This window comes from Gymnoscopelus braueri (genome assembly GCF_963280865.1).
Source record: "Gymnoscopelus braueri genome assembly, chromosome: 1".
Classification (NCBI taxonomy): Eukaryota; Metazoa; Chordata; class Actinopteri; order Myctophiformes; family Myctophidae; genus Gymnoscopelus; species Gymnoscopelus braueri.
The window spans coordinates 46,943,916-46,961,145 of NC_137603.1; the positions used below are offsets into that span (position 1 = coordinate 46,943,916).

The following is a 17,230-nucleotide window of genomic DNA, read 5'->3' on the forward strand; positions in this document are numbered from 1 at the left end:
TCAAGGTGAAAACCATTTATTGCAGTGATACTGCTTTGTATTTGGCGGCGTGGCTCTGCTCCTGTGATACTTTGTGAATAATTTGTTCAAGGTTGACACAAACTGAGATCACAGACCCTCAAACACACTCTCCCGGTAGGGTGCAAAATTGAGCAGAGCCACACATATTAACTCATTCAGTGCCTGACTTATTTCTGGCAGTTTGGCTCTGAGTGCCAGAGCCAAAATTCATTGTTAAAAAAAGTGCTTAGGAGCCGAGATACAGCCTTTTTCAGTAAGAAGTTAAACAAGAAGTGAATGGAGCAGAACATTTTCAAATCATCATATCTTGGGTTCTGAACATTTTTTTGTTTGTTTTTTTGGGACGTCTTAGACGTCCAGTGGCACAGGGCTTATGATACAACGGACGTCTTAGACGTCCAGTGGCACTGAATGAGTTAATCTATGATATGATTATCTGAGAGTAGCATCAAGCTTGAAATAAAAATAATGGAATCCAGGCAAGCATGTGGACCATTCCCATCGGCACAATGCATCTCAATGTGTTGTGAGCTTGTAGATCAGCTATTTTTGATGAAGAGATTTGGTGTAGACTAGAGGGAACAAAAGGAGGGGAGGTATAGACCCTTGGTCAGCAAAGTATATTAAGCACTATAAACTATATGCTTCCCCTCCTTGTTTCCCTCTAAACCAAATATACTCTTAGTGCTTAATTCCCATCAGTGACTTAAGTCATGCCATTATGCAGACACAGTGCTAATAAAGGATTGATATTCAGGTGCAATCAGAAGCACTCTGATGAGATGAGGATGAGATAAACATTATTATTTTATTTATTTTACCTCATTTATTCGTCACGCTCCCGGCGTGCAATGACCTTTAGTCCTTATCCTACCGCAGGGGTTCTCAACGTGTGTGTGTGTGTGTGTGTGTGTGTGCGCGTGCAACATACGTTTTTCAGAGAACTCTTAGGATTTAGAACATTCCTGAACATTTTAGTGTTTCTCAAAAATAGCAGATCTACAAGTTCACCGTGCGAGCTTGTACATCTGCTATTTTTGAGCATTTAAAAAATATATTTAAAGTGTTTTTTGAAACATTTTTAGATGTTGGCCAAAAACATATCAATTTGGAGGTCCTTGCCACGAAAAGAGAACTACTGATTTAGAAGGCATTTGTAGAATCGGCCTCAGGTGTTAATGAGATACGGCATGTTCAGACCACTGTGGTTTGCAATAGGCCGGGATCAGCTCGTTTTTCTGGTCCTGAGTGGATATAACTTTGTGGCACCAGGCGGGTGGAAACCAGAGAGATTCTGTGCTCCTACAAAACAATTCCCTTTTTGCCAGAGGTGTCATAATTTTAGTGTACTGTCTACCCATAAACCTGTGATGCGGTACAGGTTAGTTCACCTTTAAAATAAAACATAACTTTAATGTGAGTATAATGATGATGGGTCCATGTATTATTCTAAGCCGTAGCGACTGACGAGACCAGGCTAGTCAATTCAGCATTCATGTGGGGGAACAATAACATTGCGACACTCAACTGGATATGTAACCATACTAGTCAGTAGGAAGACCAGTCTTTCCGCCATGTGGAAAGACTGGTGACGCGAGGTTCCATAGCATTTCAAGCTATTATTGTATATTATTACACGGCTTGGTTGAATGCTTGATTGTGATCACTGAATTCAGCGGTCTGTCATTTTTGAATAATGACCGCTGAACTCAATAACAGACCGCTGTCTAATCAAAGACTGTGACTGTGCGCACCTGTCTCATATCAATCTGCGTTGCTTGATTTTGTGCCGTATCCAACATGGCAGCTATGTAAACAACATATGATGTAATTTACAGTTAATCATTGCTCTCAAGAATGTTTTTGAAAACATTTGAATTAAGAAATGGACAATGCAGGTAACGGGATATTGATTCTATTTTATCTACACTTCCTGTTGTTTTCCGAGGCGACCGCATTGCACTGGACGCACCTGGCATAAATTAATGGAATACTTTCATTACCGTAAGCAATGAAATCCTTTGTTTTATTGTTACTTTTGGGTCAATTCATTCATTTCTTTATTAACCAATTAAGACCTGGAACACATCTGTGTCACTTTTTGATTTGAGCTAAAAAGCATTATATTACACTTTGGCGATTTAAAAATAGCAGATATACAAGCTCATAGTGCTTGTAGATCTGCTATTTATGGAAAATCGTGAACATGTGTGCAAATCTTCGAATATATATTATTTTAAACTCAAATCTTGACATGAAAAGGGTCCTTGACATGAAAAAGTTTGAGAACCACTGATTATAGAAACATAAGTTTTTCAGAATACTGTTGGGATTTAGAAGACATTTCTAGAATCGGCTTCAGGTCTTAATGGGTTAAGTAGCCGTTTAATAAGAGGGACAATCTATGGGGAGCAGGCCATTATTGAGAAATAATATAATCACCCTGTTGGGGTTTATTGCTCAATAATGACCGGCTTCCCATTGATTATCCCTTGTGTACTCTTATATACAAATATTAAATAGCTGTACGCTCTTCTCTTTTGCTTACGTTCGCTCTCGGTTTTCTATCTCTCACGGACCCACGCTAGATTATGTGGCGGAACAGTATTGCTGTTTGATTTTTATTTGAGCGACCTGTCCAGTGTTTCCCATTAATTAACTAGACTGTGGCAGTCCGATGTAGTCTAATTTGTCCGACCGGACCCACCATAGTCTCCTAATGAACCGATTTGATCATTCTAGATATGAACATGCAAGATATTAACGTAGCAAAAGGGAACAATATGGATGTATTAACGGTGCTCCTGGATCAGACATGATGAGGATCCAGGCACTCAATTGTAAAAGGAAGGAAACAGCCTTTATTAAAACAAGGCAGGCGCCAACATGTTTTGACCTCAAGCGGTCTTCATCGGGATGAAATTAATACAAACGGACAGACTCTCATTAAATTGGGCTGGAACATTAGTTAGTAATTAAACAAGTAGCCAAATGCACGTGGATGCATAGCAATTAATAGATTGTAATTACACAGGGACAACCAATCAACATTATTAGAAGCTGCACGTGAGTGCGTAACAACCAAGTAAATAGACTACTTAGAACATGAGTGTCATTGCCGTTGTGACATTGACTGAAGTACTTGGCCATGGGACAGTTCTGCCAACACAAAGGTTTTGGTCTGAAAGACATTGAAGCAATGTGAGAAGTGCATGCATTGTGCAAGTACCAATAGGTTTATTGTATTTATGTATTTATTGTTTAAAAGATTGTTTCAAGTTCAGCTCATTCAACACTTCTTTACCTTTCTCATCACGACCAGTGCTCGCTCATCTTTCATTGAAAATGATAGACGATGTGTGAATAAAAAATTAATCTGTACTTCACGTCAAGTCCGATGAAAGTAAACGTTTGACTTCTGGTTGGTTGATTTAAAAATAAGGGCATTTTATTAAGTTAAAATAAAAATGTAATGCAATTCAGAGAGCAACATTGACTTGTGTGGCTGTTTTTAAGTGGTGCAAGCTTGTATGTCTGTATGTATGTTACTAGAGGTTCGGGCCGCACATCAGAAACGGAGACGGAGCGTGTTGACGTTCATTGCAACACGGGTGTTTGTGTCGACACGCAAATCGAAAGCGAAACCAAACTGCAACAAAAAGTGAAGCGAGACCTAACTTGTTGGAGAGGTAGACAGAGAAACAGCTTGGAGACGCAGACAGCCACGCATGTGCAGACCTAACTTGTTGGAGACCCAGACACGCAAACAGACTCTCGCACACACAGGCCCCCACCTGCAATTGATTAGCAACTGATTACAACACAAACGGGACCGCAGTGCCGCTTAAAAAGACAAGCATAAGGCAGTAGGGAGTCATTGATAAGGGAGCATAAGGCAGCAGGGAGACAGCAATAAGGGAGAACTGAGAGTCTTCCCACTGTGGAGAGTAGGCTTTCAACAATCAAAGACCCTCTTTGTTACTGTGAGTTGTAGCGAATGTATTTTTATTATTTTTACTGAAGTGTAGACTGACATGCTCCCATTCAAATGAGGAAAACACACGTACAGTCGCATAGTGTCAACGCTATGGACCATAGCTAAGAGTAAGTTTGACTTACAAATGTGCAACATTTTCATCCAGGGAGGACCCACAGTCTAAAAAAAACGCTCATCCAACGTGGTTGACCTTTACCATTTACCGGCCCTCGCTGTGTTGTAATGGAGATGTGACATTTATTTCCCAGATCTGTGTCCAACGATGGCTCCCTTTGTCTTTAGAAATGGAATAGAATGTCAGTAATGTGGCCTTTATTGCTCACACAGGGAACTTACACAATTAATCAAAAAGCGTAACCCCAATATTGACAGTAGCATCTTCTTACAATGAATGCACCGAATCTCTGTATGTATGTATGTCTTCAATACATTGTGTAGACACAGCTGTGTGTCTACATGAAATAAAGACAAATCTGATATACAGTAGATCTGATCAAGTAGTAATACACTTATCTATGCACATTTGTGCATGTAACCGTATATGAGCTAAAAACAAGCATGATTATTTACAGATGATTACAGCTCCCCCCGTGTTGAGGGCTCTGACAGCCTGAGAGAAAAGAGCTCTTCCCAAGCCTTTGAGCCCCAGGCTGTGCTGCACCTCAAGTGCAAGCCAGTCTGCATCGTCATTCACAGTCCATTAATGTTTGTTCATTTTATTTAGTTTAATCAGTCACCCTGTCAGTAGTACATGCAGTTCTTTCAGTCAGTCAGCACTCAGCAGGCAGTTTATCTTGAGACGTTGAGTTACTGCAGCCATCTGTGTGCACTACTGGCTACCGTTGGGTTAATTGACCTCTGAAGAGCTTGGAGAATGAGTTTCCACCCACAGCTGAGAAGAGAAGGGCAAACCGCAGTGGGGAATGAACAGTATTGGGGGAAGAGGACATTATGTTGAGGAGGGAGAAAATCTCTCCTTTCTACTATGGGATGTGACGGATACAATATTTGGTGGTGGGAGGAAAGAAGAGTGGTAAGACAGATAAAATGATGGAATCACTGCTTTGTATTTGATTTCACAGCCAGTACTTTTCAGTGAAATCAATGAAACATTCACAGCAGTTATCCTTAACAGGCATCTGTTATGGTTGTGTAGTGTACATGCCAGTAGTCTGTTTTGAATGTGCCAGAGTCAAATAGGAGTCATTAATCCGAGAACAAAACAGAAAGTGTGTGTGTGTGTGTGTGTGTGTGTGTGTGTGTGTGTGTGTGTGTGTGTGTGTGTAGCTCGAGAGAGCCTCCTACTCTTCAGTGTACCTACTGAGTACTGACTATTGGCAGCAACACATATCTGCTCTGGCGTTTTAGACATCCTGCCTGGATGTTGCCAGGTGGTAGGCGTGCTACCTAGCTTTCTAATAACGATAATTATGACTACCACCACACGATAAACCAGTGCCCAGGAATCCGCCACTTACAGTGGGGGAAAATCGCTCAAATTAGTGTTTGTGCAATTGAAGAATTTTCAGGTGGGCACCGGGCAGCTGTGTGATATGTGTAACATTTTAGCTTAAGTGAGTTTGAAAACACTATTTCACTTTCAGCAAGCACCAGTTCAGTGTCAATGACAAATGTGCTTTATTTTTTTTGTGTTCAATCTTTTAAAGCAATTACTATGTGACATAACATAATACAGCCTTGTGTAACAGGAAGGTATTCTGCGGGTCAGGACCCCCACGTGGGTCTCCAAATGATTTTGGGGGGTCCCCAGATTATTAGCGTAACTCATTGCCTGCCATGGACGAGTTAACTCGTCGAATTCTGCTATGGCTCAGTCTGCCAACGACGAGTTTGGACGAGTTAAAAAAAAAAAAATATATATAGATATATATATTTTTTGTTTTACTTTTTTTTTTTTCGGAAGCACAGTGAAACCCTATGTGATGAGTAACCATCAGGGGATCGATCATTCTGGAGATAAATATTTTGTGACTACTTGAAAAGGTAAGAAAATCGAAAAATGGCAGTGGGTGAGTTTTTTAATGTACTGTATACACTCTGACTCTGGCAGTTGAAGACTTAATGTGCAACCGTTGAATGTTTTCTCATTCAACAGTAAACAAACCAACATACAGTATAAGTGTGTATATATATATATATATAGGGTATCTGCACATTTGTAAAGTGACAATTTAATGACTTAAGACTTTTTTTTTAAACCTCGAAAATGAAATCAATAAATGCATAATAACTACGTCAAAAGTCACAACGCCTCGCATTGCGAGGTGTGGTGAGATTGTAGATCAGCTATTATCACAATATTTATCTGTGGAACCGAGTCAAACTAAATTCTATGCCTCAACTCCTACAATTCCAAGTGCTTGTCAGGGTGGGGGGTCCCCAGTTTAAATATTATTTTGGGGGGTCACAGCCTGAAAAGTTTGGAAACCCTTGACCCTTTAGTGGACGTCCTCCACTGCAGGGAAATTAGGATAGCATAAGGCACTCGGTCAAGGCCACCACAACCTAAAATGTGATTTGCATTCTCTCCTACGAGTGTTGAATGTTTTATTAAACCTTATTTAACGACAGCCACTGTAGGTTTTGGAAACACAGCCAACAGCTTTGGACATTAATTACTTAATTATTATGCTTTCCTGTGACCCTCCTTTGGGTCCAAAAACCAGCACTTGGGAATACTGCCCTGTGAAACCATGCCAATGAGAAGGAGAGTTATGCAGGCATACTGATCACACTACTTGTCAAAGAGGGCAGCCTCATATTTATTAATTTATTCCCCTTTTCTCTATGTACTCCAGCGTACATTCAGGAGAATGGTTATTTTTGGCAAAATGATTTGGTGTAGAGGAAAATACTAGTGGACCCACTGTAGAGCCCTTGGTCTACTAAGTACTGTATATAGGATTTAAGTGGTTAAGCCTGATTCGCGAATTGTGACGTGTTATGAGCTTATAGATCAGCTATTTTTGGTGCGCGAGAGCATCGTATGACTGAGTATAAATTAAGCATTACTCCTATCTCTGTGGCTTTCTCACTATCTGTCTCTCCCCCTCTGTCTTTCTTATGAATTTTCTCCATCTCTTTCTCTGCCTCCCATGGAAACTGGTGTCTCAGTGAATGACTACAAAGCACAGCTAATATTATGACTGTTGGTTTCTTATGAATACCATTGTTGTTTATTGCGTTGTCTGCGCACCAAGATAGCTGGGAGTTAGGCATTCAGTCTAGGAGAAATGGAAATCAGACAAAGCCGGATTTCTGAAATTGTGGATTAGAACTCAAAATAGATTATAAATCTGCATCGGGCGCAGTGGTACAGTATCTGCCCACCACCGCAGAGACTGGGGGTTCGAATCCACCGTGGACCGCGGTGCAGCCGGCTTTGTCGAGCGTCTATATACGAACACAATTGGCCTGTGTTTGGGGGAGGGAAGCCGGGGGGGGAGGGAAGCAAGGCGGGGAGGGTGATATTTGTCACTGCACGTAGTCCTACAGGCTGGGGCGGCACCTGTCAGCAGGGAACGTTGGGTGGGAGGAGTAGGACGAAGGCTCAACGTCCTGCCGGTGGGGGCTCCTCACTGGCAGGTGAGTCAGTAGGATGCAACTGCAGTGACGACACACAGCAATGTGTGTGGGGAGGAACCAATTGGCATAACGACTAAATTGGGGAGAAAAATAAATAATACAAAATGTAATTAAAATAAGTCTGCTTCTCGTGGAGCCCCCGCATGATATGAGCAGTAACAGTTCAGGAATATGCTACTATGCTATTTCTCATTTTGGTTAAAGGGTATATACTGTAGAAGATGACTTTTAGTTTTTACGTATAAAAATGTTTTATTTGTCCACAGAGCTTTTTAAAAGGTGTGGAATAAAAATCTATTGCTTTTCCTCAAAACTTTGACTGTGAAATTATCATTTTTGTAGTTAACATGTACACAAACACATTGGTTTTGTCTCAAAATGATATTTGTTTGGCTTGTACCTGTATCCCTACTTCTGTCTTATAATTATAAATTATAACAAAAAAAAAAAAAGAAACTGGGTCCCAGAAGAAACACAACAACATTGGCTAAATTGAAGGGTTCAGCTTTAACTCATTTGCTATCCAATTAATTCTGAAAGTAGGTTTTAGTGATTGAATTGCAGACTTGTTTATGTTTTGAAAAAGTTTTTATCTACCCAATTCTACAAGAATTACCTCCCCAAACCGCAAATCCGGCCAGTTCATTAGAAAGCCCAGCCAAAGCTGGTGATGTGCAGGAACTTCGCCCCTGCAACATCTGGACTTTGTTTATGTTTTGAACTGAATAAATTGAAATTGATTTGTCGCTGCTGTGAGGGATCTCTAACCAATGAAGCCAATAGCAATGGCATTATCTTGTGTTACATTGGCAGCTGTTCTATGCTGCCCTGTCTTGTTCTTGCTGTGATGAACCTTGGATAAAGAATTATTCTTCAATCGTCATATAACCTGAATAGGCAACATTCAATTATTGACTGGTGTCTACCATGCTGAGCATGTGCCCCTCTCAAAATTGGGCTTTTGGCATCGCTTAGTTTTCCAGGGCCACAAGTGTTGTTTGATTCACACTCAAATCAGGGAGGCAGATTTCTCAACCTTCCAAATGCTGATGTGGGTGCCAACGTTTGTAGATTAAAAGAAGAAAAAAGTAATTGAGTTTTCACATTTGGGTTCTGCTGCAGAGGACATGAGCAATAGAACACATGGTTGCATTGTTTGTTTCAAAGAGCATCTCTTGCATGAAATGGACAATTGCCAGGCATGACTGTCATAGCATTTTCTATTGCAACTCATTCTTTGGAGCTTCCTTTTCATTGGGTTTTCTACCTCATAATTTCTTTTTCACTGATTAAGGGCCCCTATCTTACACCCAGTGACACCAAGTGTCATTCCTTCTGATCGTGTGAGTGTGTATATATAACTGGTGGATCTTGTAGCAGTTCCCATCGCCTTTGTTCTTGTACGCTCGTCTTGGCTGTGATAGTTCAGAGCATCAGCCAAAGTATAGGGAATTTGTTGATGTCAGACCCAGCCCTGCTACAGTTTCTTTTGCTGAAAAACTGGTCGACATGAGATTTTTTTCATTTATTTTAATTTCTTTTCATTCTGTCTCTGCACAGTGCACACCGTAGCCTACAGCAATAACAAGTTATCAGTATCCATGTTGAAGCTCTGATACAGGCATTGTTTACAGAACGTTCGTTCATCAGTGTGAATTCTCACATCATTATAATCATTATGCAGTAGTTATTTTTGGTGTGGAAGACCCTTAACATTGCCATGCATCATGAATGTCCCTTGGGACTATATGAATTGCCGTGCCGTAGGCACCAAACTAGAAAAAGTGCTCCTCGTAGCACAGGTCTCTGCCAGGTCACGTAGGTTATTGTGGGCCAGTCATTATAGCGGTGAGTGGAATCTGTAGTAGTTGAGGGATTAATGTTGATGAAGTTATTGAACAGACACAATATGTTGATTTAATGATTTGTGGGAGTGTAGAATATAGTTTTGTGTTTGCGGTACTGTTAACTCTTTCACTGCCAGACTTATTTCTGGCTGCGTGCACCCACTGCCAGCGATTTTTCGATTTTCTTACCTTTTCAAGTAGTCACAGAATATTTATATTCAGTATGATCAATCCCCTTATGGTTGGTAAACATGGGGGCTTTCACTGTGCTTCCGCAGAAAGGCAAAAAAATGTCTTTCTGTTGTCCCCCGTTCCCCACCCCCGTTCATTTGTTGTAGGCTGTTGAAAATAGCATGTCAAGTCAACAAAAAGAAGGAAAGCAAGATACAGCCGTTTCCCCAAATACGCTAACCAGGAAGTGGATGGAGGAGTAAATCTTGTGATCACGTGATCTCCTAGATCTATCTGTGTCTGAGCCTGAAATGGTGGCTCATAGGTTGCGGAACAGGTAAAACACCACAAAAGAAAAAGTCGTCAAAATCGTCCGTGGCAGTGTGGGCCTTTGGAAAAAAAGTTGTCCTTGCCAGTGAATGAGTTGATTGGCTTGTAATAGTCAGACAATTTTTGGGTGGAGGTTCTTTAGTGGCGTAGTTGGGATGTTTAGGTAAGTTTCATGATGATGAGTTTAGTTGCGATGGACATTAGGTGGCGATTGGACACTGATTGGCTCTTCCACTTTTTGTTTTTTGCAAAATGCCCACCCAGCGCTTGGGGCCAGACCGGTCTGCAGAAGACGCATGATAATGTGAATTCACGCGGCGAGATGGTTTACCAGGATAACTATTCAGGAGTTATGAACAAAACATGAATCAACCTGTTATAGAGCCAGCATAAGGCTGATTTGAAAAATGTATGGTGGCATGTCTTCATCAAGCAAGTACCGTAGGAGTGTGCGTGTAAACTTTCACAGCAGTGGGACACTGAGGTCATGGTTTGAGGCATTTTGTTCAAAACAGGCCACTCCTGCTAACTTTAGATGTCAATCTTAGCCAATCAGGATGAAATATGAAAAATCTAGATTCCTGTCAGGCCCGGCTTAATGCACAGGCTTTATGGGCACCAAGCTCTGGGGGTACCAAACCAGCACCTGTTTTAGCAGAAAACCACCCGCTTCTCCTCCAACTTGCCAAATCTGTCATTTAAATAGCATTGTGACAAGTTCAGGCACACCTGGCTCTTAAAGGCAAAGGGAGATGACATTCTGATTGGTTTTATTCATGTTACACTCAAAACACACCCTAAATACAACCCCTTTGTGACTTGCATCTTACCTTGTGCAAATTATGCACCGTTTAACCAACAACGGTGGAGTTTGACAAGACTGCAAAGCACTTTAACCGTGCACTTTAGACGCCGATATCGACCATTTAAATGGGGCCCAGTGTAACTTATGTATTACTTTATTATTAGATTACTATTTCTATGCATTTGATGTATTATTGATGTATTATGATGTATTATCTTGTGTCCTTGCTTACTGTAAGTCGCTCTGGATTAAGAGCGTCTGCTAAATGCCTAAATTGCAAATTGTAACGGCAATCATGTAGTTTCACCAGATGTTCTCTGATCTGTCCTAGCAGATGGGTATTTTGTGCTGTTAGAAATGTTGTCGATCGGGTGGCGACAAGTACCTGTCCACCACTGTGAAGTCTAGGGGTTCGATTTCAACGCGGTTCATCTGGCTCGGCCGACCGTCTATAGTACAAACACAGTTATACGCGTTCGGGGGAGGGAAGCCATATTGGGATGGGCAATCTTTGTCACTGTGCTAGGGGGTGTTGATTGGGAGGAGCAGGATGGAGGTGCTATGTTCTCCCGGTGGGGGCTCCGCACTGGCTGGTGAGCCAGTGATACTAGGGTACTAGACTGTAGCAGAGGCAACACAGACATGTGTGGGGAGGGATAATTGACATAATGACTTGGTTTGGGATACAAAAGGGATACAAATAATTGCCAATTAATTTTGGAGCAGTGGGCTGTTTGATCAAACTTTAATGCCCCCTGGCATCAGTTGGACACGAGTTAAGAATCTTAGGTGACGGGGCACCTGATTAATATTCAAGACACATAATGTGTGTCAGAAGAATGAAGAAGTCAATTCATAGCTGGCCTCATTTACCAAAGGGAAGCTTTGGTGACTACTATCAATACTCAGACTGTTCAAGCTTCAAGAGGTTTATTTATCACAATGCAAGATTTAACAGATGTATTTGTCACATGTAAGATTCGAGAGGTTTATTTGTCACATGCTCATACAAGTATCTGCATCTGGGAAACTGGGAATCAGATTATTTTTATGCTTTCATAAATTGTTTAATGGAAAAGGGTTTCATTGTATTTTATTCATTCCCTTCCATGTTCTTATTTCTCAACTGTGTTGCATATATTTGTACTTGCACTGCGTCTTTGAGTGTCTGTAAAGCACTTTTTATGTTTTGATTCATCCATCCACCCGTCCATCTATCTTCTACCGCTTATCAAAGTGTGGTCGTGGATGTAACCGTTCCAGCAGAGAACCCCATTCTTCTCTTTCCTGGGCCACTTTAGATCACTCTAACTGGGGGGTCCTGAGGCGTTCCCAGGCCAGCATGGAGATAAAGTCTGCCCTTCACAGCTGGGCGTGCCTGGAGAACCTTCCTGGGGAGGCAATCAGGAGGCATCCATGTTAGATGCCCGAACCACCTTAAATGGCTCCTTTCCACCTAAGGGAGCAGTGGCGGCTGAGAAGTGGAGGTTGAGACCGAGGATGCCATCAGGACCACATCATTTGCCCAGGTCACCAAACTGTAAACCCCCTCAATCATCATTGCACCTCAAGATCCTCTACATAAATATCACAAACAAGATTGCTGACAATGTGCAGCCCTGGCAGAGACCAACACCCACCAAGAACGAGTCCAATGTACTGCGGAGGACTCGGACACAGCTCTCGCTTTGGGTGTGCAGTAATTGCATGGCCCCCCCCCTCACCCCATCCTCCCACATTGTCTCCCAGGGGACCCGGTCATATGCCTTCTCCAGATCCACAAAACACATGTAGACCAGGTGGGCATAATCCTAGGCCCTCTCCAGGATCCCTGCAAGAGAAAAGCGTTGGTCTGTTGTTCCAGGAAAAGTAGATAAACCACTCCAGTTTGAAAGTTGAGTTAATTTGCAGTTCCTTTGGCAGACTTCATTTGACATCATTGCAACTAAATGATTTTATTATTAACCTATTATATTGTATTTTTGTGTTTTCACAATGTTGCAGAATATGTCCCACCAACATTTTGCTGCTTAGTTGTACATTTATGAGTGAGTGACAAATAAAACCCTCTTGATCCTGACGTTGTCACAGGGATGAATCATTAACACCTGCAGCATAATCATTCCTTTTGACAGCTGAAGGATGCTTGAACCCCTAATTGCTCCCGATGAGCAGGTTGGTGTCTTGTATGGTTTCCTCCACCATCGGTGTATGAATGTGTGTGAATGGGTGAGTGTAATGTACAATCATTGTAAAGCGCCTTGGATAAAGGCGCTATATAAATGCACCATTTACCATTTTTGATGTCATCTGTACTGCACACAGCCATCACACCCATGAGTACTCTCACATGCAAATTATTGTTATGATGACCAACAGCCCAAATGACTGTCAGCGATATGTCAACACAAACAGTAGAGGAAAAAAATCTCTCTCTCTCCTCTCTCTGCCTCTCTCACTTTGACTCACCTTTCCCTCAATTTGTTTTCTCTCCCCTGTCTGTCATTATCACTCTTTCTCCTTCCTGCTGTGTCTCTCTGTTCTTTTCACTCCCAGGAGATGTTTAGGTGTGAATACATTTATTTTTTTTCAAAAAAGGTGAAAATTGCTAGTGAAAAAGGGCGTAGGAGTTTATAAGTTTTAGACTTCATCCTACTCCTTTTCGGACATTGTTGTTGTTTTTTTTCTACAGTTTTGTATTCTATTTGTCTTTTTATTAATGTTCGAAATAAAACTCATTCATTCATTCATTCATACATGCTCTCTCTCTTTCTCTCGGCAGTTTCAATGTTGTGGAGGTCGAGAATTTAAGGACTGGGAGGTCAACATGTACCACAACTGCTCAGCACCAGGACCGTTAGCCTGTGGCGTCCCCTATACCTGCTGTATTTCCACTAAGGTAAGTAGTGTTAGTAGGCCTACTACTACTATTATTACTAATGCTGCTAATACACAGTACAATCCATGGTGTCAATTTAACTTTGAGTGTGTATAAATGTAACCAAATGGGCCGGGGTCCATTTGGTTACATCTATATACGCTCTTGAGTTACAAATGAATAACACTGAGGAATTTACTGTGTGATCCCCCCCACTCCACCTCCATCAACCTAAAAATGAATATTGATAGAACTTAAGACTTAAAGGAGAATTTTGCCCGACCGTTTTCTTACCTTTTATTATGATGTTATGATATCCTAGGACGAGTGGTACAGTACAGAAATGTCATAACTCCATAACGTGTCCGCTGCAGTTAAAACCCCACGCCTATGGTGCTTGCGTTAAATTGCGTATTTTAATAGTTTTTATTTTTTCGGGAGAGATCTGATGTTTACAGTGAAAACGGTCGGGCGCTCCTTTAAGCAGACATGTTTTTCAGTCCATATTGAGAGAGCCCTTATGTTGGCCTATAGTGTTGTATTATTCATAATATTATAATCCAGACACCCTTCTTTTTTACTGTTATTAAAGACTCATGCACACACCTGCTCAATGCACCTGCAGTCCCACTATGTTTAATATTTGTGGAAAACAAGTAAGTAAAGACAAAGAAAGGAATGAGAGGGAACACTAAAAAAAAAATTTACTCCAGTAAATACTCCCTGTTAAAAGAAAAATTGACCCAGACGGCAGACGCAGCAAATGAGGATTTAGCTGCATCTGCCTAAATAATCTATAAAGTCTGAATTGCAAAGCAAGCACGTAATTATGATTTTTGCATTCATTTATCATGGTTTGTTGAAGGTTTGGCCCCACATCCTTCCCAGTTGTGATTCCAAAATAGATGGGGGGGTTGGGGGGGGTTTGTAATACTTGGGCGGGGGGGGGGGGGGTTCTAATACTGTAGTGTACAGTACACAGTATTATACATATTTTACTGTAATACCAAAATCAAGGACCCCCAGTGTGATATGCATTAGGCCACGGACCCCCATTTGATGTGTGTGTGCGTGCGCGGGTTCACTGATCTAGCACTCCTTTCCACGCATTCCTTCATGTCACCTTTTTGATAGATACTAGTATACTATACAGATCTATGTTGGTTACTTGTTCACATTTTGATTTGTTTTTGCTTGACCACAAATGATATAAAAATTGTTATTTGGATAGCATGTTTAGACGGATGCTACATTTTATGTTTACCTGATATCCTAGTTTCTTTGAGCCACTGTTCTCTTTACACTTTAGCTGTTACTGTTTATCCTGTCGTTATGGACTACTAGGTTCATGCCATTTACTCTGCTTTCACACCTGTTGCTCTGGAAAAGAGCATCTGCTAAATGGTAGACATTCACCACTACAGAGTACAGACAGTGAGGATTAATGTGTTCATCTGTTTTTATGTGTTATGGTCACCGCCTTTAAATTATGGTATCGTCAGTAGGCTAAAAGCTAAACAAGCCAAAGTGATGTGACAAAAGGGTTGCCATGTATGAATTCCTGCCCCCAAATATCTGACGCGGGATAAGTGAATATGAGGTGTAGTGTAAATAATGGCGCAACCAATGGATGCATGCTAAGATTATGTCTTGAAAGGAGGAGCGTTGACTTTTTTTTTTATTCTTGAAAGGTCGGTCTTTACAGATGTTTTGTATTAAAGGGGGCTTTAACAATATGCTAATAATGATTGACTTGTTATGATACACCCCAAGTCTGTTTTTGAGGCGGTGGGGGGTTTGGCTTTTCTGAACTTTTATTTGATAGGTATGCAGTGAAGAGACAGGAACCATGGCGAGAGTAAAGGGTCTGTTTGGCTGCGAAACAAACCGGGGACTTGCTTGCCCTAACCACTTGGCTTTCGGGTCGTCCACAATCTAAGTCTGTTAAGGGACTATTTCATTTTGTTTTCAGAAACTCTCAGATTGGATGCACTTTTATTTTTGTCTAAATGGGGGCATTATCTTTCTGGGCATAATCAGAAATCCTCCCCTGTCCTTCAACAGCTACTGTCGAAGTGCCCTTGAGCTGCTTTTTAAATTACTCAGCGACTTCTGTCAGAAGAGCGAGAGAGAGAAAAAAAGCATACAGTAATCGTGAGTTCAGGCTATCAGGAATGGGACATTTAAACGGCTAACCTTATAAACAAAACTTGTGTTACTATTAGTTTAAGTCATACAAATAATTATTACATTATTTAAGTATTGTACATAATTGTAGACTCTAGAAGTGTTGCATGCTTGTTATGTTTTTAAAAGTGACTGTCGTTAGTTCTCAGACTGGATTTAACACATTATTAATCAGTTCCACAAGCGTTTAGTTAATGTGAGACTCGAAGTGCTTTGATGTGCTGTCGTGATGAACCACTAATTGACATTAACATGTATCAAATATCCATTGCTCAATGCTGGCCACCACAAAATCTATAATATTAACATAAAAAAGTGGCATCTTAAGGGAAAATAATCACAGCTTTGTCTTTTAAAATAAACAAAAGGCTTTGAACCCATAGCTGATAAAGAGACAAATAGGAGAAACCACAAGGCAGTGGAAAACATTTTCAGAATGTAAATAAAAAGATGACCGGACTCTGCCTCACCTTGTCATCGCTTGTCTGTAATGAGACCGTGAGACGGCTTCATTCACTGCACTGCTGACGTCAGTTCAGTTGCGCTGCTACATATGATACCGTTTGTGTGTCGAAGGCTTATGTGCACTGCTAATTTGTATAAGCTAGATGGTTGCACCTTGGATACCGGCCTACTCGGGGACCATGCAAGTCGGAAACGATGCAAGTTGGGAATGCATTCCCCACCCGTTGAATATACCAAATATGGAGATACAGGGTTCCCTGATATTGTCAGATACTGCTGACGTAGTGTTGATGACGTACATGACCATAAATGGGAGACAGACAGAGGCTGTTCTATTGTACACGGTAACCGCACAATTATGACGCAAAGCTCGGTCAATCGGTGAAGCCGATTTGATGCATCCTCCACAGACCTGTGGACAGCCTTATACACACTGAGACATTTGTGTTTTTTTGTTTCGGAAACCGTTGGTCGGCCCACTTCGTACAGCACACTATTGCGTCATATGGGGGACACAATCCAAGTCTGGGGTCAATTGGTTGGACGATGACCGATTTATGCCCAGGACAGACACACAGATAGAGATTTCCTGAATGAATAAATAGATATGATGTCATGCTACATTTAACCATGTTTAACCGGTTAACACCATGGTTAACACTCGTGTGTATATGTTTACAAGAAAATGCCCAAATGCCCATCCATCCACTTTAAATAATCTTATGTATAACTATTGCATCGTCTCCCGGTCTATGATTGAAAAATGTTTATGATCCAAAGCAACAACTTTAGGCAACTGAGACATTTCTGTATATTGCTGTAGTATGTGCGTGTGTGTGTGTGTGTGTGTGTGTCTCAATATCTGGAATTCTGTGATAGTGCCCCACTGAGTGTTCAGTCTTTGTCATTCTGCTAACTGTCTG

General features: G+C 41.2%; 1 protein-coding gene across 1 annotated transcript in view; it reads left to right on the forward strand.

Moving 5' to 3' along the window:
• The window catches only part of tspan15 (tetraspanin 15), a 48,083-nt gene that overhangs the window by 18,042 nt on the left and 12,811 nt on the right, over positions 1-17,230 (forward strand). Inside the window, exon 5 of the mRNA XM_080427290.1 lies at positions 13,560-13,676. Coding sequence (XP_080283416.1) covers positions 13,560-13,676 — 117 coding nt within the window. The remainder of the gene's footprint in view (positions 1-13,559; positions 13,677-17,230) is intronic.